The sequence below is a fragment of the Gymnogyps californianus genome, chromosome 2 (assembly GCF_018139145.2).
Source record: "Gymnogyps californianus isolate 813 chromosome 2, ASM1813914v2, whole genome shotgun sequence".
Lineage (NCBI taxonomy): Eukaryota > Metazoa > Chordata > Aves > Accipitriformes > Cathartidae > Gymnogyps > Gymnogyps californianus.
The window spans coordinates 148912193-148935356 of NC_059472.1; the positions used below are offsets into that span (position 1 = coordinate 148912193).

The following is a 23164-nucleotide window of genomic DNA, read 5'->3' on the forward strand; positions in this document are numbered from 1 at the left end:
CTGTAATAATGTGTGCTCAAGATGGAATTAACAACTATGATGTATAATCTGATTATCAACAATTCATCCATTATCCTCTTTCAGCAATGCACTGCACAATTTCATAGAATCATAGAATCATAGCATAGTTTGGGTTGGAAGGGACCTTTAAAGGTCATCTAGTCCAACTCCCCTGCAATGAGCAGGGACATCTTCAACTGGATCAAGTTGCTCAGAGCCCCGTCCAACCTGACCTTGACTGCTTCCAGGGATGGGGCATCTGCCACCTCTCTGCGCAACTTGTTCCAGTGTTTCACCATCCTCATTGTAAAAAATTTCTTCCTTATATCAGTCTGAATCTACCCTCTTTTAGTTTAAAACCATTACCCCTTGTCTTATTGCAACAGGCCCTGCTAAAAAGTTTGTCCCCATCTTTCTTATAAGCCCCCTTTAAGTATTGAAAGGCTGCAATAAGGTCTCCCCAGAGCCTTCTCTTCTCCAGGCTGAACAACCCTAACTCTCTCAGCTTTTCCTCATAAGAGAGGTGTTCCATCCCTCTGATCATCTTCGTAGCCCTCCTCTGGACCCGCTCCAACAGGTCCATGTCTTTCCTGTGCTGAGGACTCCAGAGCTGGATGCGGGACTCCAGGTGGGGACTCAAAGTTATTCAAAATAACAGTTTATTATAACAGTGTTATTTCAAAATAACAGAGATGACTGGTCTTCTGTCACTTTAGTCCACACAGGAATAACCAAAGAAATCACAAAAGTCTTAAGGAAAAGTATCAATCTCACTCCTAGTTTAGCTCTCCATGGTTTTCAGTGAAAAAAAGCTATGCCACCAACATTCACTTGCCCTTCCCCAAAATGTGAGGTTTACTATCATACGTACTTCGTAAAATACAGTAATTAAGAGAATTAAATAGACATCTATGGATAGCGATATGGGAATACTAAATGTTTCACAAGAACAGGTAGCAATGCATGTAGAAAGCACACTGATCTGCCTAATATAAAAGTATGTGGTGTTTTTCCTCTCTTCCACCAGCCCCCACCACCAGTTTCAACAACAAGTCTTAGCATGATTCTCTCAATTTTTAGCTTCCATCATCCGTCCACTAAAGAAGTCTTAATTCACATGCATTTACTTTCTCTTCTACTGACAGGTTGCTGAGAACTTCTCAAGAATGTCTACAGACTCTGCATACTACTTCTACTTCTCCACTTGATTTTTCCAATTCCATTTCAAAATTGAGCTTTGGTTTACAGATCACATTTGGCATACCCATGGAACAGTATTAGATGATATTGTTGCATCTATTAGTAGGGGATTAGACTTGATGAGCCAGAACATCCTTTTCTGTCTCAAGCTCTAATTCAACCTTTACCTTTATCAGCCTGTCCTAAATTGTCTCTTCCACACTGAACAAAGAGAAGCTCTAATTACTGTTTGTGAACACTCTACTCTTCTGCTATGGTTCTCATGCTATGTTTTTTTACTAAAACATATCCCCTTCAGCCCTTCTCTTCATGACATCCACATCCTTCTATTCCTTTCTTCACTCGCTCTTTTGTTTCATCCTCAAACATTCTTTCTTGTCTAGTTATTCCTATTAATTTGTAAACACCCTAGTAAAACACCTTCCTGCTTCCTCTGTTGTACTTCCCTTTGGATTTTTCCTAACCAGTTCTTTAATCTGCTAAAGTTATCAATATCAAAAACATATTAAAGAATTTCTGGATCCATGTTTCTTACCTTTCCTGCTGGTGTCATATTCTCCTTAGATGACACTCCTAAGCCCAACTTCTTCCTCCATTACTTTTCATCCTTGACTTCAACCTACCATGTTTCTGAAAATAATTTTGAATTCTTCTATCAATCTGAAACTCTCATCTCTTTTCAACTTCAGAGCTCTGATTCCCTATGGAGGAGCAATCACTCAGGAAAAAATTCAGTATGGTGAAAATTGAATATATTAAATTTTATTAATTCCGTTTTAAACTCAAAAATCTCTGCAATTAATTCCACTGTTCCTAATTTATGTTATATTAAAATCTAATGTCTTAGAATTTAGTATCTAAGAAGCTGCCAAATTCTATCAGTTCTTCCATCAGTGTTTCCAGAATACATTGTTTTTCCCTAAAACTTGGCACGCAGCTTTCCATACCTGCATCATATTTCACGTGAGGACTATTCAAGGAATTGTCTACCCACTATACTTACTGTCTCACTACTCTTGAGTTCATTCAAAAAGTGTATGTTTTCTCTTCTCTGCCTCTTAAAACTCAGAGCTGCTGCTTCTCATTCAAATTTCCATCATTGGATTTTATTTTCCTCTCCATCTACTTCCCGACTCTTACCCTTAAGTCTACATGATACTTTCATATCTGTTCATTTCTGAAATCATATTTTCTAACTCTCACCTTGGTGCTTTCTTTTAATTTGCCCACTGTGCTAGAAGCTTGTAAAGTCACCATGCAGCCTCTAATCAAATCCCCACTTAAACAATCTCCTTATTTTGAGCTCATTTAAATATACAAAATTAAAATTACAACAAGTATATAGTATCACCTGTAAGTCTACAAGAAACGGCACTCTCCAAAAATTGTATTTCTATGGAGGAAAACTATCCACGTATCTTCCAGTCATGACTCTTTTCCATTTCATAATTATTTTTAATATCCTTCTTACTGATTAGGAAGCCTATAACAACGTTATAAAGTGTTTCTTTGTAAATCGTATATCTCTCAATTTACAGATATAAACTTTGTTTACAATTAAGCACACCTAATTTTTTCTTTATTGATCTACACCTGAGCCTGTAAGCTTCTGTCCACATATGTAAACTCCTTAAGTTTCTCTACTGTATCATTTTAGCATTCCAGTGAAAAAAAAACTAAAGAAATGGAAAAATACTGTTCAATTTCTAGAGGAAATAAAAATATGCTTTCAGACAAGGCTGCATCTCCAGTTTCAGTTGCAGGAATTCTATTAAAGGTCTAAAAACTAATACTGATGTCTGTAGAATATAAACAGTATAACCACATTATTTTTAGGCTATGGTTTCCTAAGTTGGATTCCACTTTATTTCCTCTAAAAATAATAATCAAATGGTATTTTCCCACATTGCCTGTATATATACTAAATTCAGTAATCTCACATGCCAATTTGAGATAATGAAACAAGACACCACTTGTAACACACAGGCAATTTTCTCATAAAAATGTCCAGGCTTAGGCACATATGTCAATACTTTGCAAACCAGATAAAACCATCCTGATTACGGAAGTACAAGCAGCCACTCGTCTCACTAATATCCAGAGAATCTAAATGTACTATGCTTTTTTTAAAAAATCAATTCATTTCTACGAAGAAGCCTAAAAAAGAATTTACACGCCCAACTTTCAGCTACTTAATATGAAAGCAGATCTTAACATACTAATTAAGTGTCCAAATTCTGGAATATGATGACAGGTTTAAAAAACAAAGCTGGTCATATTGCAATCTCCTTTTCCAGTAATGACGTCCGTATGCATACATCAAAGTACAACATTTTCCACTGATACTTTGCAGTTAAGATGTACTTTCACTGATGCCAAGATCTGAGTTTGGGTCACAATTACAGCCCATTTTTGCTACACGATTAAACCAAGAAATCCCACTTTAAATTGCAACCTCTAATAATCAACTAACCTTTCAGTATTGAAGTTGGAAAGAGATTATTCAAAAATCCCATGAGTTTGAGCTGAAATTAGGTGTTGGATTTAAAAAGCTGGAGGGAAGAAGGGAGACATATCTGAAGGAAGTGTACTGAGAGCAGCAGGACTTCCTTTAGGAGAGAAACAGAGAACAGTTAGTAAAAGGAAGCAGGATAAATAATGTGAGAAGAACAGTGTCTGTAAAATGAAAGAGTGATAAAAAGAGAGAGCAGTAATAAGTCTTAATAGAAAGTGGAACAGAAAAGGCAAAGGGAAGCAAAGGAGTGGAACTGGTGATGCTCCAAGACTTCATGTAGAGTCTTACCTCTAAAACTATAATTATTTGCCTCTGATTAAAGTGTAAAACACTGTGAGAGATATGTTATTACAGAATAAACTGACATGGGGGATTTGGGAGTCTCATATAAGGCTGGGATAAAGAGTCACTCAAACTAGTAACAGCGAGTTCCTCAAGTGTTCTGACCCCGGCTATGATGACAAGGGTACTTTCTCTAAAACCTGCAATTGGACAGGACACAATAACTCAAAACTCAAAGGATGGCAGGTAGTGGCACTGGTACTTTAGTCAGCATTACATTTATGCATATCTCTCGGAATTAATCTACCGATATTAAAGTCAGTTCAAATTTATACTGCAGTGTCATTCAGCTTCTCAAGACCAGGCAGATATCAAGCACTGTTCCAAGCACTAAATCAAGCACAGCTTCAGGCTCTAAATACATGACACCTGTTTGGAAGCACTTATTTGGAAGATTTATTTTCTAAAAACTAGATGCAAGCATTAGTTCTAGGGAAGGCACTATCTTCCTGCTAAAGCATGAGGCTAAGATCCAAAATATGCACAGCCACTAAATGCTAGGATCATCTAGGACTTAGTCTTGATAATTGCATCCTTGCATAACAAAATTTGTATTGCAGTTTCAGCTTGATATAACACCCTTTTATTTTATTTCCTAAGCAATGATGTGAAGATTTGCACACTTTTGCGGTATACATCTCCTGCCATTCATCAGTTATGGGTTAGTATGGCTAATAAGAGTTGACTTGTCACCCAGGAAAGAAATTTTAGAACCAGGGTATCTTCATACTGGATAAGAGATAACCCAACAGGAAAAGCATGTGCATTACCTATATGCCAGGTGCAAAATAAAAACCAATTTAAGTAATTCCACTATTCGCCAAGCAGTATTATTGAAGTGCTATCATTACTACACCAAAAAATTTTGAGTATAATTTCCATGTGCCTTTATGTGAGAAAAACATTCTATTTTACTTTATTAATTAGTTCTGTAATACTTCTAAATAGCTAGAAATTGTATAATATTAGTATTGCACATGTCCTTCATCGACCTGCCCAGTTCTTGAAAGATAAGTCCTAGGACCAAATCCTAATCAAATAGCTACAAAAGGCTCTCATCTACTTCTATTTCATGATGGAAAAAATTCAGACTGGATTTGTGAAAGTTAGGAAAAGTTTACGGTCACTGGGGTTAGAGCAAAATGACAACCAATCAACCGCTGTCTGTGGAAAGGACGTAGAGTTATTGTGGGAACTATTGGACTCAGCAAGTTGCATTTGTGCTCAGAGAGAAACTGTATTATCACTCCATTTATTTAGTGTACTTCCTCAGACATTTCTAGGACAACTTACTCCCTCACTAGGGAGTGTGCACTACAAGGTGGAATACAAATGCATGGCTTATGCAAATAGAAATTGTAATCACGCATTCTAAAAAAAGGCCGGTCATCTCGCTATCATTGCCTCACTGAAACAAATGAATCATTATTGCATAATTTCCTCTGAAGATAACAGGAAGTCTTGATCCTTACTTCAACACTGGATTTGGTTCAATGGCTTATTTCATTTTCTTATAAAACACTATCATCATCTAGTGGTATATTTTGCTACTATGTAAACTGCATGTTATGAAGATGAAAGCATTTCATTTACTTAGCATTAAACATTTAGGATAAGACATAGATTTATCATCTTGCAGTTATGCCAAACTATGTGAAGGTGGGGGCGGAAAATGAAGTAACATTAAATAAACTTGACAGAACTGTTGAGGATTTTGAGAACAAACAACATGCCGACATTTTACATGACGGAAACCGGAATAATTTTCTGTCCAAAAGTGAAGACAGACTAAACAAAAAACTACAGCTTGAGGATGCTCCATATCCTCATTCATACTATCCATAAAGTATAAAGGGACATAAGCAAATATTTTGAAAGAAAACCTCGCAGATTTTTCAAACAAAAATTTTTTTCACACTGTTTTTCTTATAATTTGGGGGGGGCAAAAAAAAATTTCCCATTTACAAAAGTCCACTATTTATTATGAACATACAACCAGAATCTACATAAATAAGTTGTTGACTTACGTGGTAACTTTTCAGTCTAACAAAATCGACTTTCATGGAGATGAATCTTTCTGAATTTCTGCTGAGATTTTTAATGTGCTCCACAAGGTCAGCACAGAACTTGTAGCCACCTTTGAGGACACAGAGAACCACAATATCATTGTCTCCAATGTCTTGCATAATATCTTTGGCCAATCGTTCTGTCCTGGGGCAAAAAAATTAAGGATAAAATAACATTAGATATAGATTCTCTAAGTTCATGGTATGCTTTCCATGTGGTTACAAAGAAACACTATGGTGAGTATAAAGCTTGACTGACAGCCTGTTTAAGCGTCTTGACTTGACTTGACTGGGTTTGGATCAAGTTCACAGTAGGCAGATATAGAGTGATGGATGCAAGATGCAGCATGTGAATCAAACTCATTAACCTTAAATGCATAATTCCCCAGTTATAGAAAAGGGAGTAACACATCTCAGCATATGTTGAATTCATAAGCATTTCAGAGACTTTGGAGTAAAGAATGCAACTTAGCCTTCAGTTTTACCTCACAGGAAACATCAATATAAAATATTCCTGTACAATCCCCTAACTTGTTATGTTAGTTACAATGCAAGAACAATAAATTAAGTGAAAGACAGGGAAGAGAATTATTAGAAATATTTCACACTGACAGGCTTTGGAAGATGCTACTCCTACAATTTTAATAGAAATATACACAAATACTATAAAGAAATACAGCATCAATCAAAATTTTATAAACAGTGTACATTATCACTATTTCACACAGCAAAAAAGAAGAGTGCAAAGAGCTTAAGTCACTTGTTCAAGGTCACATACGTGAGAATAATCAACGTTATGCTCCAGTTAACCTGGAATTGCAGGGTTCCCATAACTGTCTTCTCTTTGACAATTCTGCATTGCAAACACAATGTGGCAGATGATTGAAACCAAAAGATACACATTTCTGCCATACAATAGTACATAAATTTTCAAGATAAAAATAATAAACATGAATGCTTATCTTAAGTAGGTTTGCTTTCTAAAGAACAAGGTAGATGGCATTTCTAGACCTAAAACAAGGTACCAGGTCATTTCTAGATGTAAAACAGGTATCAAGAGAAAATGGAACAATGTCATTTGATGTTTTGAGGAAAAACAGCTCAGTGCATTATTTTCTGTAAACACTTTTGCTGGAAAGTTCTTTCATAGCTCTCTGAATTAGACCAGTAATTTCAACGAGTGGACTTCTTGACAGGATGCAATTTATTAAATAATCCTATAATTTGTCCCATGTCTTTCACGATTACATTTTTCATTTTTTCTCTACCCACTGTAATATGGGAATCCATTTGCCACTACATAAATACATTGAACTTCAGTGAAATCTACATGTGTGCATGTACCACAGAAGAATAAGCTCTAAACTGAAGATAATATACTAGCTATGAGCAAAAGCTGTCGCTTCATTTTCACATCTTTGTATTTGTAATGCTCAAGTAAATTCCATATAGCAACAATTAGTAGTTTTTAGATTTGAAAAATAGAAGATATCATTAGATCATCTTGTTTGACCTGAAATATATAATTCCTTTTACTGATGTAAGAATGAAGATTAGTGAAAGACTTTCACTTACTTTACTGAAGATTAGTAAAATAGGGTTTTTTCATATTTTATCAAGTTTGAGCATAATGGTGAAAACCTCTCATTAAGAATAAACATTTCTCGTGGTTTTCATTTTTTTTATATTCTTCCTCAGATTATTTGAGGAGCTGAAATTTCCAAATATTCCAAAGACCCCTTTGTGTTTTAAAAGAGTATGAACTCCAGCATAGACAAAAATGTACTAATTTCAATTTCTAAATAAAAACATACCATTTTTTTAACCTATATTTAATTGCTACCAACTGACAAGAGAATTTGCTCAAGTGCTGAGCCTTCTTCCTACATGAAAATTTTGCATGATCACAATATATTCAGTTCTGTGTCCTTTTTCCATTAGAACAGAATCAGTCTTTTCTGCTGGAGTAAGAAAAAACAGTGGAGTTCATTCTGCTGGAGTACAAAACCAACACTGGAGTTCAATGCTTACTTCAAACAAATTTATATTGAATTCTATGAGAACTGAAGTTGTAATGTATTTATTTAAAAAAGAGGAATTAAAAGTCAGTTGACCCTAACCAAAAGAGATGAAAAATTCAACACAATGGTAACTGAAAAGGCAAGGAAAGAAAGCTTGTGTTTAAAAACAAATACAGGAGTCATAACTCTTCCTTATGATGAATGTTTATAATCTTCTTTCAAGGAGTTCCAACAACTTCAGTACTTGCAACCGGCTGTTTAAATGTGGTAGGTAGAAAGCTGCAGGCTGAAAATGTCCCATGAAATTCCATTCAGATATTCCCAATAAATACACTGTTGAAAATTACCATTTCCATTTTGTAACTCTTTCATAAGATTTTTAACAGCATGTCAAAATAATAACCAAGCATGAACACTGAGCTGGACTACCACAAATACCAAAGCACCATCAAATGCCTACACTGAGAGCACATGGGAAGTACTACAAGGTAAGGAACGAGGGATGATCAAGCCTTCCCACTGCCACCCTCCAAACCTAGCATCTGGACCCAAACAGTCCACGACACACTTTTCGGTTGTGCTGAATGGCAGAAGTCAATGATGCAGTCAGGAACCATTAGGTTAATCGGCTTTAATGATTTGTATTAGGGAGTTGCCAAAGTTGTACATAATTGAACATCGTTTTTTCTCTCACTGTATTGGGTTTGCGTGGCAAGGTTTTGGTAGCGGAGGGGCTACAGGGGTGGCTTCTGTGAGAAGCTGCTAGAAGCTTCCCCTATGTCCAACAGAGCCAATGCCAGCCGGCTCCAAGACGGACCCGCTGCTGGCCAAGGCCGAGCCCATCAGCAATGGTGGTAGCGCCTCTGGGATAATATATTTAAGACGGGGGAAAAAACCTGCACAACAGCAATTGCAGCCGGAGAGAGGAGTGAGAATATGTGAGAGGAACAACTCTGCAGACACCAAGGTCAGTGAAGAAGGAGGGGGAGGAGGTGCTCCAGGCGCCAGAGCAGAGATTCCCCTGCAGCCCGTGGGGAAGACCCTGGTGAGGCAAGCTGTCCCCCTGCAGCCCATGGAGGTTAACAGTGGAGCAGATATCCACCTGCAGCCCGTGGAGGACCCCACGCCAGAGCACGGGGATGCCCGAAGGAGGCTGTGATCCTGTGGGAAGCCCGTGCTGGAGCAGGCTCCTGACAGGACCTGCGGACCCGTGGAGAGAGAGGAGCCCACGGTGGAACAGGTTTGCTGGCAGGGCTTGTGACCCCACGGGGGACCCACGCTGGAGCAGTCTGTTCCTGAAGGACTGCACCCTGTGGAAGGGACCCATGCTGGAGCAGTTAATGAAGAACTGCAGCCCGTGGGAAGGACTCACGTTGCAGAAGTTCATGGAGGACTGTCTCCTGTGGGAGGGACCCCATGCTGGAGCAGGGGAAGAGTGTGAGGAGTCCTCCCTCTGAGGAGGAAAGAGCGGCAGAGACAACGTGTGATGAACTGACCCAAACCCCCATTCCCCGTCTCCCTGTGCTGCTGTGGCGGTGGGGAGGAGGTAGAGAAAATCAGGAGTAAAGTTGAGCCTGGGAAGAAGGCAGGGGTGGGGGGAAGATGTTTTAACATTTAGTTTTTATATCTCATTATCCTACTTTGATTTGATTGATAATAAATTAAATCAATTTTCCCCAAGTCAAGTCTGTTTTGCCCATGACAGTAATTGGTGAATGATCTCTCCCTGTCCCTATCTCGACCCACGAGCCTTTCATTATATTTTCTCTCCCCTGTCCAGCTGAGGAGGGGAGTGATAGAGTGGCTTTGGTGGGCACCTGGTGTCCAGCCAGGGTCAACCCACCACATCCTTTTTGTATTAAAAACACAGGATGGTTTGAGTGCAAGTGGGATGTTCAAGTATAACTATACACAAAGCTTTGTACTTGTTCTTTCATCTTCAGTTCAGCTCTCTTGTAATTTACATTCCAATGCCAATTTCACTATATGATCACACTCTCCTTTTTGTGGGACCCCTGTCTTATTCAATGCCCAAATCAGAAATTAGGTGAAAGAAATTAGACAGTGAGTTGCAAAGGCAACTACAAGTCTAGCATTTCCTAACCTTCAAGCATTTATCTACTTTCCAAATTAAATAAATAAAAGTATTTTTATAATTGCTAATATAATATTTTAGGGCAAATGTTATATACACACTGTCTGTGGATGACAGGCTTTATAAAAAAGAATACTACTACTGACCAAAGAATTTATTTAGTAACATTCAAACAACACATACCTGTCAACAATAATGCCATGAGGTATGAGCACATATTCCAGATCTCCGTAGTAGTGCTGAGGATAAGTGAACAAATCCAGACTGTATCCGGGCCAATTGTCTGAAATCTGCATATCAAATAGTAATGTTAAGAATACTTCATGGTGTTTGACAGTATGTAACTGATATAAAATCAGTGTTCTAGTACACTCTATTGGCTGAACTAATCATATGACATACTCTCTTCCAGTTATAGTTTACTATTTCACTTTTCCTATTAATTATTTTGCTTCTCAGTGTATCTCAGAAATCAAATGCTACAGTTTTTTACCCACAGAACATGGGAAATTTCACCTGAAATTACAAACAACTAGACAGAAAGAGGAAATATTTAATACTAACTAGACAGAAAGAGGAAATATTTAATACTAAACTAGTGGCAAGTCTAAGTTTCTTACTACTTTCAAACTCGAAATGCAAATATAAGATAAGAAGGTATTCTCCTTAAGATAAGAAGGTATTCTCCAGTAAGAAGGGATTCTCCAATGGGAGATTCAGACAGTGGGATTAAAATTCATAAAATCATACATTAAAATTGTACATTTCTGGTTTAGAGGTATTTTAAAGTCGCACATAAATAAATATTTTACAGATGAAACAGCACATAGGGAGAATAAATCATGTGGTTCATGGACAGTATCTGTACAAATCAGTGGAAGACTGTACTTCTTGCCAAAGGTGAGGTTCTTAATTTAGATAAGTCATCAAAGACAAGTGATTACAAAATGTTCACATCTCACCTCACTATCAGGTAGTCTGTAAATCCATACATTTACAGAAAAAATATTTTACAGATTTAAAATACATTAGTTTCGTAAGTACCAAGGTACGATTAGGAGATCCCACAGCATACAACAGCAGTAGAGATTAAGAAGGGCAAAAATCAGCCAACAGGCAAAGGCTTCAGAAAGCTATGAAGATGCAAAGTCATCAGCACAAGAACTAAAACTCCAAACCAACAATTTTCACTATTCCTTATGAAAGACAAGACCTGCAGGTTCGCAAGGTATCTTGGAATCTTTACAAAGCTTTGCTTCAATATTGGTTCAGGATAAAAAGTGACACCTAATAGGTTTTCTTTAGAATCATGTTCCTCAAGTCACATATTGCCTTTCTTCTTTCTACAGCTTGGCCACATGAACCTTGAGTAGAAGGATAAATGGTGAGAAACTTGCCTTTGTGAAGTGCCTGTCTTAATGCCATTTCTGCTAAATATAGCCTTTAAAGGACCATCACTGAAACTAACCTCTGTTTACAATTTCATGTAGTAGAGCAATAAACCTTGTCTCAAAAATATCTAGGCTAACACAACATATTTGATGTTGAGCTGTTCCTCCACATGTAGTCTTCTTGAACTTAGGCATAGCCCTGCTTCATGCTGTACAGAAACAGTGTTCTGCCTCATGGATTTTTGTTTGGTTGGGGGTTTTTTGCATATTCATTGGCAGCTACAGACACCTCGACTGTCGTGTTTTCTTAACTCTGCCCAACAATTTTCTGTATCAAAAAAAGTTATTTCTTGGTAACTACTACTGAACATTTGCCCATAAAGAGCATGACTCGGAGATCGCTGGAATCAATGAAAGCTTTTCCCCTGACTTACACAAGCCTTGTAACTACACATAAGAAAAAAGTTACTTATGTTCCTCATCTCCAGAGAAACAGGAGATTAAAAATATCCTCCTTGGCAAGGTTTTTAATTAGAGGCAAATCTTGCTCCAAAAACACTGCTGCAGAAGGCCTGGGAAGCCTATTTTCCCATCTTCATTTCCAGTACATAGGGGTGCCTGACACTCTTCAAACATTTCGTAGCAATGAACTGTCTGGCCTGGTTTTGTTCAAAAGCATTTTAACATAAAATAAAACAATTTCAGATAGTGCTTTAAATTGCATAAGTACTATAAACATCTACTAAGAACACTTGTCTCAGTATTGCTTACTTATGCATTCTTGTCAAATTGCCTGTTTTTAGTGTGATGCAGATGATCGAACTAAATGGATGGAAACTGCTTCAGAATTCATACAAACCAATAGCTTTTACTTAGGTTACAATAAGTCCTTTACAAAACAGGATCAGGATGAAATTTTGATTCTCCTATCTATCCTTCTGGTTTTCTTCAATAAAAGAACAAAAACTGCATCACTTTGCAATAATATAAAAGTTCTCATTTATAAGTGCTCGCTGGCATTTGATAAATAAGATTAAATTCACATGTACTTTCTAATTAATTATTTTTCTAATATAATAAGCCTATTTCATATTTTTCTTTTAAACAGGCACTTCCCAACAATAAGGCTTAGAAATTCTCATTTACCCTAAAGCTATTCACAGCGTTATGCTATAGGACAATTTTCAAGTAACTGTAAATTTTTATGAGTATTCTGCTTGTGAATTTAAAAAAAAAAAAAACAACTGCCATTTTCGTCAGTTTAACAGCTAAGCATCAAAAAATATCCGCCCCAAATTAAGCTCAACTTCTATTTACTTCTGGCCTGAGCCCTTGAAAATATGAAGGAAGTATCTGTGATTGTTTCAACAAAAAGACAGTATTCAACTGGATAAATAAATATATATACACAATATATTGGTACGCAGGTGTGTAAAAAAAGTCCTACAGTGAAAGAAAAGAGCTATTTTTAAAGTTCAGGCTTGGCATGTTCAAGCAGTCCAGCAGAAATTCTTCAGTGGGTCTTCAAAAAATTGATGTGAATGTATACAAAAAGGAATACAAATACATGGCAATACCCGAAAGCGTTCCCTTGAGGCGTAAGAGAGAAGCTGGAGACATTCAACTGCAACACCTTTGGAAGAACATTGCTAGTTTTGCTGTATGGCAAAGCGGGTACATGTGAGGTTTGAGCACAGTACTCGCTTCAAAGCAACAATGATCTGGATTCTGGTTTGGTATAAAATAAGGGAGCAAGCATCAAGCAAAGTATAGCTTTTGCACACTTAAATCATACTGCACTGGCCTTACTTTTGGTTGTTTTGGGGGGGGGTGTTGGGGAGTGCATGCACACATTTGTGTGTAGCAAGCAGAGGAAATGAAATCAGTACAGCAGAACATGGTTATGAGCATTCAACTCCTCCTTTGCAATATCCTCATGTTGCTTTGGCGCTAAACACAGCCACCCACTTTAAAAATGTCATTTATTACACAGGTGTCAGGAGAGGTGGTTGATGCATGGTGGTTTCAGACAGAGCTCGAACATACAGCGACGGGTTTCTTTTGAAGGGGGATGGAGCGGACACTGGCATGGACAAGGTGTAACTGCTGCCTACACAGAGCCCTCAGCTCTGGGCCACGATCTGGGCGGCTGTTCTGCAACTAGGTTAAAATCCCAATGCCACAATAAAATAAGAACATACCTAAGGTGGTGGCAGTGATGGTATTCGCTTCACAGGAGAATTCATTTTTGCACAATTTACTCAGCCCCACAGGTACTCAAAACGCACTGCCGAAGTTCGGGCTTTTTCCCACCTCAGAAGAATAGGGGCAGCCGAACAGCGTGCTTTTACAGCGCTCCCAGATCCTCAAAGGCCTCTAAGCATTTCGGTGGGAGCCAGACACGTCGGGATCCCTGGGGATCCTAATCTCAATTACGCAAGCAACCTGGTGAAACGCACAGCCACAGCCGCCGCTCGGGATAACTCAGGACCCTGTTTCCACGGTGGAAGCCGAAAGCCCGGTGAAGCCTGGGGAGCCGGCCGGCCTGCCCGCCTCTAGCCCGGGGAGCCCAACACGCACCGAACCGCCGCAGCCCGCCGGCCGGGCCAGGCACCGTCCCCCTCCGGCAGCCCCAGCAGGGCTGGGGACGGCGGGCAGTGGCGTCAGGCAACGCAAGCGCGGAGACGAGAACAGGGTGAGGGGACGCGGCCCAAATACCGGCCAGGGGAGCCCGGAGCAAGCAGGGACCCTCGCAGGGCGGCTCCGCGGGCGGGAAGGACGTGAGGGGGCAGGCGGGGGCTGGCGGCGGCCTCGGAGCGGGGGCCGGGCAGAGAGGCAAGGCAGGGAGCGGAGCGGTGCCGGGGCCCGGCAGGCAAGGGCTGGGCAGGCGCGGGGGGGGTCAAGCACAAAGCGCCGGGCGAGCGACAGCCGTGGGGGAGCCGCGCTGACGGGCGGGCGGCGCGGGGTCTGCGGCAGCGCATGGCGGCGGAGGGCGGGAAGGAGCGGCGAGGAAGCTGGGGGAGAGGGGGGGAGATCGCGCACCGCGGGGGGGGGGCAAGCGGCCGGGGCGGGCCGGGCGACGCTTTGCATTTACCACAACGCCGCGGCCTCCACCGCTCCGCGCCGCCGCGCTGCTCCCGCCTTGCCCGGCCATCTTCCTGCGCGCCCGCCCGAGGGGCTGCGGCGGGGCGGGGACGGCCTGGCAGCGGGGCTGGAGCCGCGGGCCGCGGCGGAGGGAGGTGGCGAGGAGCCTGGCGCCCGCCGGCCTGCGGGGTGCCCGAGGGGGCTGTTCCGGGGCGGGGGGCTGCACCCCTGTGTTTGGGGCCGGTCCCGCCGCCTCCCTGGGGAGCAGAGCCGGCGGTATGCCCGCCGGCGGCCGGGGCTCACCGAACAGGCACTCGTCAGCTTTTCTTACGCCGTGACAAGATAGGCTTCATTGCTAAAGGTCTCTAAAGAGGAGAGGAAATACGGACGCATAAGCTAAACTGTATGTAAAGTCATGGAGTAGGTGTTCAGAAAGCACTGCATAGGGCACAGCGGTGTCTGCAGGCGGGTTAGCCCTGTCGATGAAGTGGGATATGGGATGGAAGCAGCTGCAGGCGTGGGTACGGCTTGAAGAAGCCCGCACTGGTGACAGACTGGCAGGATAGTGGAAAGGTTTGGACAGCTAGGTAAGAGGCCTGGGCTGAATAAGTTAGTGGGTAAGATTAAGCTGGTGTGGGTTAAACTGACATTTTAACAGGTTTTTGCTTATACTCTAGGGAGAAAAAAGGATGCCGGAAAGCATACTTCCAATAGTTCATGAATTTTGCTTTCCATCCTTGCTGACTTCTGAACTGGTGCTCCTTCTTCCCCACCACTGTGTACATGCTGGAGCAAGCTATGTCTTCCCAGTGCCTTCAGCCCACCGCCATATTGCTGATACTGTCTGTCCAGTAGAAGGAAAACACATGAGGAACCATGCAGCCTTCTGCCATCCCCCTTCTGATTCTGTTATTATTAATATTTTAGTTTCACAGCCTCACAGATGAGAAGGAGCTTGTTTCTTCTCTTGGGTTGCTCTGATCATTGTCTACCTTTACGTTCACATATAAGAAGTTCAAATTTGGACTTGCTCTATCCTTTTTGTATCCTATCCTTTGGGAAAAATGCTAACAGCCTCTCAGTCCACTGCAGGTAAAATTACAGCTTTTCACTTTCTTAAAAGTGAAAGTTGATTATGATTTCTGGTATTTATCTGTTAAATATACAACTGGTAGAATTTTGCCATTCCTGTACTAGAAACTATTAAAGGAAGAAAAAGTTGCTTTTAGGGGAGACCTGGGCATAATAAAATATGCTTAGTGATACCTGAGGCGCTCTTACCGACCAAGTAGGAAGACATTTCAATTTGGTACACTAGTTTTCTAGAATGTAGTCATCGAGACTTGCAGCTCACAAGTCATAACAGATGAATCCAGAGAACACCATGGGTGTGTCTACACTAGGAGTTTGTTGTCCAACGTGGGCTGGTTTTTAGGTGCATCCTGTTAGTGCACTTACATTAGAACTGATAGGACAATTAATAGCTTAGGAATCTGGTGTTAAGAAGGCTTCTATAAATGAATCACCAATTAAAGTCTGGCTAAGTACTAAAGCAATTGAAAATTGTCTTGTGATAAATGCTTTGTTTCTTATATGAAGCCAGATCTGTTTGCTTTTTGGTGGATTAAGGAACTACTCTTAGAAGAACTATTGCTATAATTGACAACATGTCTGAAAGAACAGAAGACCAGGTTTACAAAGTGACAGAGGCTGACTCCAGAATATGTCTGCCTCGGAAGTGATGCCTGTATATGAAGACTCAGGTATGCTGGAAAAAAATAGTTCCTGTTCACAGTGCTTTAAAATAAACTTCATAAAAAGTAGTGGATTTGATAAACAGCATATACAGACTTGTACAAACCTACATAAAGTAAATAAAAATATTTTTGTAAAATATATAGGAGATTTTCATAATGGGCAAAATCCCTAAATACTTTTGCATTTCAATTGCATGTCAGCATTTCGTATAACTATTGAGAAAGAAAATCTAATGCTTCATCTAAACTTTGGGATTAAATGCCACTGGTTTGTACTCACAATCACTTTTCAAGATTTGAAGATACTTCTTGCTTAGAGGTGGGCAAGAACCCCTTCTAAAGCCCACATTCATCCTACAGCTAATGCAATCTGATTCAGTTACCACCACGTTACAGATAAAGCTGCTGTTGCATAAACATCACAGAACTGGGCTCTATAGTTCTGAAGCTATTTGGATTACAGCTAGAAACTCAGATTAGTTTTGCCACTACTGTACAAGTACTGGTTTCTTCTGCCTTTTGGACTAGTTGGGTTACTATTACAGAGTTTTCTGTCTTTTTTAACCACATTCTTTATCAGAGCACTGCAATACAAGAGATTGTTCTAACTACACCACAGACAGAAGCTTAACAATTTGAAAAAGATTAACATGAACAAGATATACTAAAAAATAAATTCGTCTGGCATTGTGCTGAAAAACTTAAGCAGGAAATGTTTGTTCTTCCCATCAAGGTTGGATGACTGCATTTTGTCAAGTCTTCCTTTTGGTATTCTTCTCTTCCAGCAATTTTACAGGGCTCACTTAAGAAGTGTAATGAAGCGTCATGTCTTGCTAATGACAATAAATAAGAGTATGGAAATGAAAAAATAGATCAATTTAGCTGGGGTACAGCTTGAAGGGTAGTGCTGCTATCAGCAGCCACTGGTCCAATCCACAAAGTTGCTCTTCTCCATGTACGATTTTTTCATTGGCATAACATGTAATATATTTTTTTAGTTTTGTTGCAAATGAGACAAATTCATGGTTCTGTAAACCCACAGAATTAATAGAAAACAGAATTAATGGGGTTCTTTGTGCATGATGCAAATGAAGCTGCTAAGGATTTTGCTGTGGAGGTATATGTACTTACTGAATGTTTACGGTTTTTTGCAGTATGAACTGGTGTAGAATGAATGAATTTACAGTAGATTTTAACCTTTTTTTAATTAGGGCCAAAATATGATTATTTAAAACATGATATTAGGGCCTTAACTGTGAAAAAGACTGTAAGCATTTTGAAGAACATTCCTATTATCTTTGTTTAGCTGTTTGTTTATAAACTAAAAATAGGAGGAAAAGAATAAACACTTTTAGATATACAACCATGGGAAATGATCAAAGGGGGAAAGAACAAAGGAAGTAGGGTAGATCATGCTAACAAGTAGGTCTGGGTAGGTCTGGACACATAGCCAAAAGACATAAAGGAGCAGATGGAAGAAGCGACACACAGAGAAACAAAGCAGAGTTAAGACTTACATGCAAATCCCTTGTGAATGTATTTATATCTTGCGCCTTTATAGAACTAACTTTGCAATTTCAGTTACATATCTTTTCCTCTCTTTCCCTGTTACTGATAAAAGCAGGACGTGTAGTAGCCACCCTTTCACAACTCTAATGTAAAGAAATATTGAAAATAGAAGGTTCGGGGCAGGGATATATCAAGAAAGCAGTCAACGACAAACGTTATTATGGAGTTGCCTCTTAGCCTTTGCAACTCCATTATGTATTCTCCTCCCAAGAAGTTACAACAAATATTTGACAACTCAGTTTAATATGTAAACACCAACAATAGACAAGAAAAGCATGAAAATCCTGAATATTTCAAGAGGTATGGCTTACCTAGGTAGAAGCTTGCCAATTAGGCGATGAAGTAAGAGCTCTTATTCTGGTTCTGCCTGTTGCTGCAGCTGTTATGTGAACAGCAGAACTGTAAACAATCTTATCAAGCACAAACCTGCATTTCTTAGTGGTTACAAGGTAAGTGACCCCCCCCAGTTGTTGTGGAGGAAGACATTTTTGGGTAAAATGGTCACTGAAGAGAATATTAAAAACAAAAGTCTAGCATATACAGTACTTTAGGGCGTGTTGAAAGCAATGCTAAATTGCTTTCATAGCCAGTTTTAATATATTCCAAAATTTTGAGTTCTTTTGCATTACCTGAGGCAGTTACCCAGTCCATAGGGTGGCTGCTGAAGACCCTGAGTGCAGCAGAACGAATTTGCCAGACTGTTACAGACATCTGGGAGAACATGAAGCAGTATTTCAAACCATTCCCCTACATTCAGGAACCTAGAGAGGCCGTAGGAAAAGCTGTCCAATTAGGCAGGGCTAGGTAGCATCCTATGATGTACAGTAGTATAGATGCTATACGTCTCCTTTGTGACTACTGTACTACAGCAGGCAATGGAGTGGCACTGCAAGCTGGAATCTAGCTTCTGTCCACCTTCAATTTCAGCAGAATTAGCACCTTAAGGAATTGGAAAGTTCAGCTTTGAAGCGATTGCGGCATCTAAGATCCACAAGGGAAGCTGAGGGCATTTAGCTATCACAGTTAACCTGTACTGAATCTAGGAGACTGACTGAAGCTTTGAAAATTAACTACGATAACTTTGATCTCAAGAAAATGGCTAAAAGCTGCCATTCAAGATGTTAATCTGTTTTTTAATTTTTTATGACCTTTAAATCAGTGTTAGGCACTGCTTGACAGAATTCTAGGCTTTGACTTATTTGGTCTATGATAGACATCTTTAATACAAAACTGCATTTTTGTTTGTTATTAATCTCACTGTGCCAGACCAGAGCAGCGAGAGCTTCACTTTGCAATTTCCTGGCTCCTGAAGATACTCTTCCTGCTTTTCAGGTTCATGTTATTAACATAGAGTTCTTTATAGCTGAAATAAATGCAAACAAGGATTTCCTCTTGTCCTTTAATACTAGAATAAACTTTATTTCCCTCATAATATTATGCAAATATTTCCCCTAACCAGCTATTGAGAAGTATTGAGGTTTGAATGATAAAGCATTATTTTCAAGAAATGCTGCTCGCTTCATATCCTATGACAAATTCATCGCACACGGCCGTGCAAACTAGTCAGGGAATTGTAAATGTATAGTGGGTCACACCCAATGTAATGAATTTAACCGTTAGAGGTTGTTTTCTTTTTAAAGGAGGTTGTTCACTTGGCTTCATCCCTCTTTTTTTCTTTTTTTTTTTAATAAACTACAGCAAATTCAGGAAAATCTGCAAAACAAAAGAATTCTGGGTGTTTTAAACAAGTAAACGAATAACAGTTTAAGGACTTCTCCCCCCCCCCCCCAAATAGCTCAGTTGTCTTTGATGTAATTTTGTATACTTCACAGCTTGCCTAGAATAAACAGTGCAGTAACAAAAGTGTATTGAAAAGCAGAATCTGGTCCAGCAAGTTCTCCTGTAGCGTAGGCACGCAAAATGCTCGTGGCCGGCCAACCCCTGAGCTCTGTTGCTGCTCAGAACGACCTGCTCCCTAAGGGTGCTGGAATGCTGGATTTAGAGCATTTGCTAATTTTATTGTTTGTGTAAAAGACAGACCATTCCTCCTGAGCCAACAGCAAAACGTGGTTGTTTCTTCATTGTGCGGTGCTTGGGGCCACATGTTGAACGCTACTGAATTTTTTTCCTCTGAAGAGAGAATTATTACATTGCTTGCTCAGCTTTAATGCGGCCCTTGAAGCAACACGGGAACAGTTCTAGAGGTACTTTATCTTTACAGCAGCTCTGGGAATTAGTGGATTGAGTCACCTGAATTTTCCATATGAGGGCTCTCACCTAGCAAGAGTAAATTAAACATTAATTTCATTAATTTTGAGCGACCAGTTTGAGACAATAGCTTTCAAACTATTATATAGCGCTGTCTAGGTTCAAAGCATAGCTTCTAACTTTAGGCACATATATCCTGTATTTAAAACATATGGGCTCAAATTGCAGACGTTAGGAACCCCAAAAATGAGAAATTAATGGCTACCAGTGAAAAAGCCAGGTATAAGTCATTTACAATTGCATTTCAAAAACATTTCTATGACAAAGACATGAATAAATCATATAGCTCCAGGGAATAAGTTAAGTGCTTTAAATCTCATTTCTCTTCCTTCAACTCCTACTTTCCAGTTGCTGAAACAAATGAGATGAGGGTTCTTGGAAAACAGATACTTTTAGTAAACAACTTGAATCCATTCCCTTTATTGCATGGTCTTAATTCATCCCCAGATGATCATATTTATTATTATTATTATAAGCATGTAGGAGCTCTACTTACAGACAAAAATTTTATTGTGTTGGACACTAAGCAAAGAGAGAAAAAGATGATCCACATGACAGATAACTTACAATCTAAGCCTAAAACAAGAAACAACTGGCTACAGTGCCAGGGGAGTTCAAGGAAACTGCACAGGTCAGCGAGATAAGCCCTAATCTCAGCTCACCAGCAGCTCAGCTGTTGTTAAATTTTTGGTGGACACCATTGCAAAGAACATTTGAGGAAGAATTTGAAGACAAAGTTATTCCAGTGTTTGCACGTTTGTGTGAATTTCTCCATGCTGTGGAGTCAATGTGGAGGCAGGCATGGAATAACAAATTAACAACACAGGCTGGTACCGTGACTGAACAGAAGTTCATCCCCATAGCAGCATCAGCATGACCAGCTGACATGAATGTAGTCTACTATTTGGCTATGCCTGCTTGTCTACAACCATTTGTTGGAGGTACAGTCTAGAAAAAAAATTAAGTATGTTTTTTATAACTTGGTGAAATGGAAGTCACATTTACTTCAGCACCCTTTAAACAGTGAAGAAAAAACACAAAGAAACTCAGCTCACCTTGGATTCCTACCACAATGCCACTGCTTAGCCTGGAGGATGAAAACCCTGAATTTTCTCACATTTACATAACATTACATAGCAAAAAGGACCTGGAGCAAGATCGAGACAGAATGAAAAAAAATACAGTCTAGGCATTCAGCAGTCAAGTATACATCACTACCTCGGGTGTCCACTCATGGGGAGAAACGGGCAGTCCTCCTTAGCTTGGTCAGGCTCAATACGCCTCCAGTTACTGGGGTGGACGATCCCAGTCAGCTGCAGGGCTCAGCAGCTGGCTTCCTTGACTATGGGAAATGTCAGGCAACCTTAATAATAGGTTTTGCCACTTGTCTCTCCAGTAATTATATTATTAATATTATAAGCATCATAAAGCTGAGGATGAAAGTATTGACTAGGACTAGCATTTATCTAGGACTCTCATTAATCTGCATATATGCAAAATTTTCTTATCTGAAAGATGTCTGCCTTCATTAGGGCTGAAATGGTGAGATATGTTGTCTTCCCTGAAACATATGCCAGTGAAAGGCCCAGATTTTAGCTTTGTGGCAGAGTGATCACAGCAGCAGTTTGTGATGCCAGTTTTTCACAAAAATATACAAAGGGCCAGAACATGCCCTCCTACAGTAAAACCTGCCTACAGAGACTAAGGAAGATGAAATCGGTGAGGAATTTCTCCCATATTATTTCTCCCACAGAATTTTGCCCTTACTGTTTCATGAGGGGAATGAGGTTACACCTCTGCAAGGAAGATTTTGAGGAACTGTCCCAGACTTAGTCCCCGGGAACGCATGCAGAGCCCAAGAAACCACCGTGCTTTGAGACCAGCCACATGGAGCCCATATGCTCCTGTCAGATCTGATGCTTGCTCGAGGCAGCTCTATCACAGCCATACAATCAGGAACTCCCTGTGCTTGTGACGATGCCATATCTGATCCCTTCCTTCCTGGATATAAATAGTTTCATTCTGAAGAACAGCCAGTGAGATATTTATCATAATTTCATGTTGCTATTTTTAAAAAATAGATACACAGTTTTGTCATGCACAACTTCCAACAGGAAATATTTTCAGTTTGTGGCAACATAACTCTTACTGACCAGTAGAGCATTCATACCCCGTTTAGCATGTGTTTTGTGATGGTTATCCAATTTAATATGGACCATTTAAAAATACCAGTTTGATAACTGAAGTACTAGAAGCATTTTGATTATTTTCTTTCTCATTATTTCATTATCACTAATTGATCAGTGAATTTAGAGAACGTTTCAACTGGTAATGCTGCTTTTTAGCCTGTGGACAGACTTGTTTCTGTTAATATCTTTTATGAAGGAACAATTCTATCAGAACAATTTAGTTTACTCACCTTTTTGCTTTAGTTATACTGATGGTACCTATTTGTTGATTCATGAACATTACACCTTCAATTATTGGCATTTCCTGAACATATAAATACAGAGTTACATTCTTTGGATTCTCTAAATTTATTTTGTCAAACTTCCCAGAGAGAGTTAAAGGGTAAGAATGTTATCCTTCTGTGTGTATTTTCAATGGTTTTCATTATAATATATTTTTTCCATAATCAGAAATGTGGTAGGTCGCATGGAATAATCATCAAAATAGATGGAAGGAGTTATAACCTCCCCATAGGGTGATGGCAGCTATTCACGTGTATCAAGAGGGGAACATCCTGTGTGGCAGCGGAGCTACCTGCAAAGCGCTATATGAGGTTTATGAAAAAAAACCCCACAGCACTGTTGAAAGACACTAGTGACAGCCTACTCAGCTACAGAAGTGCACTGG

General features: G+C 39.8%; 1 protein-coding gene across 1 annotated transcript in view; it reads right to left on the reverse strand.

Annotated features, from left to right (window-relative positions):
• The window catches only part of PRTFDC1 (phosphoribosyl transferase domain containing 1), a 49579-nt gene extending 34795 nt beyond the window's left edge, over positions 1-14784 (reverse strand). The window contains exons 1-3 of the mRNA XM_050891511.1: positions 14725-14784; positions 10423-10529; positions 6085-6268 (exon numbers count right to left, since the gene is read on the reverse strand). Coding sequence (XP_050747468.1) covers positions 6085-6268; positions 10423-10529; positions 14725-14784 — 351 coding nt within the window. The remainder of the gene's footprint in view (positions 1-6084; positions 6269-10422; positions 10530-14724) is intronic.
• Between the last annotated feature and the right edge of the window lie 8380 nt (positions 14785-23164).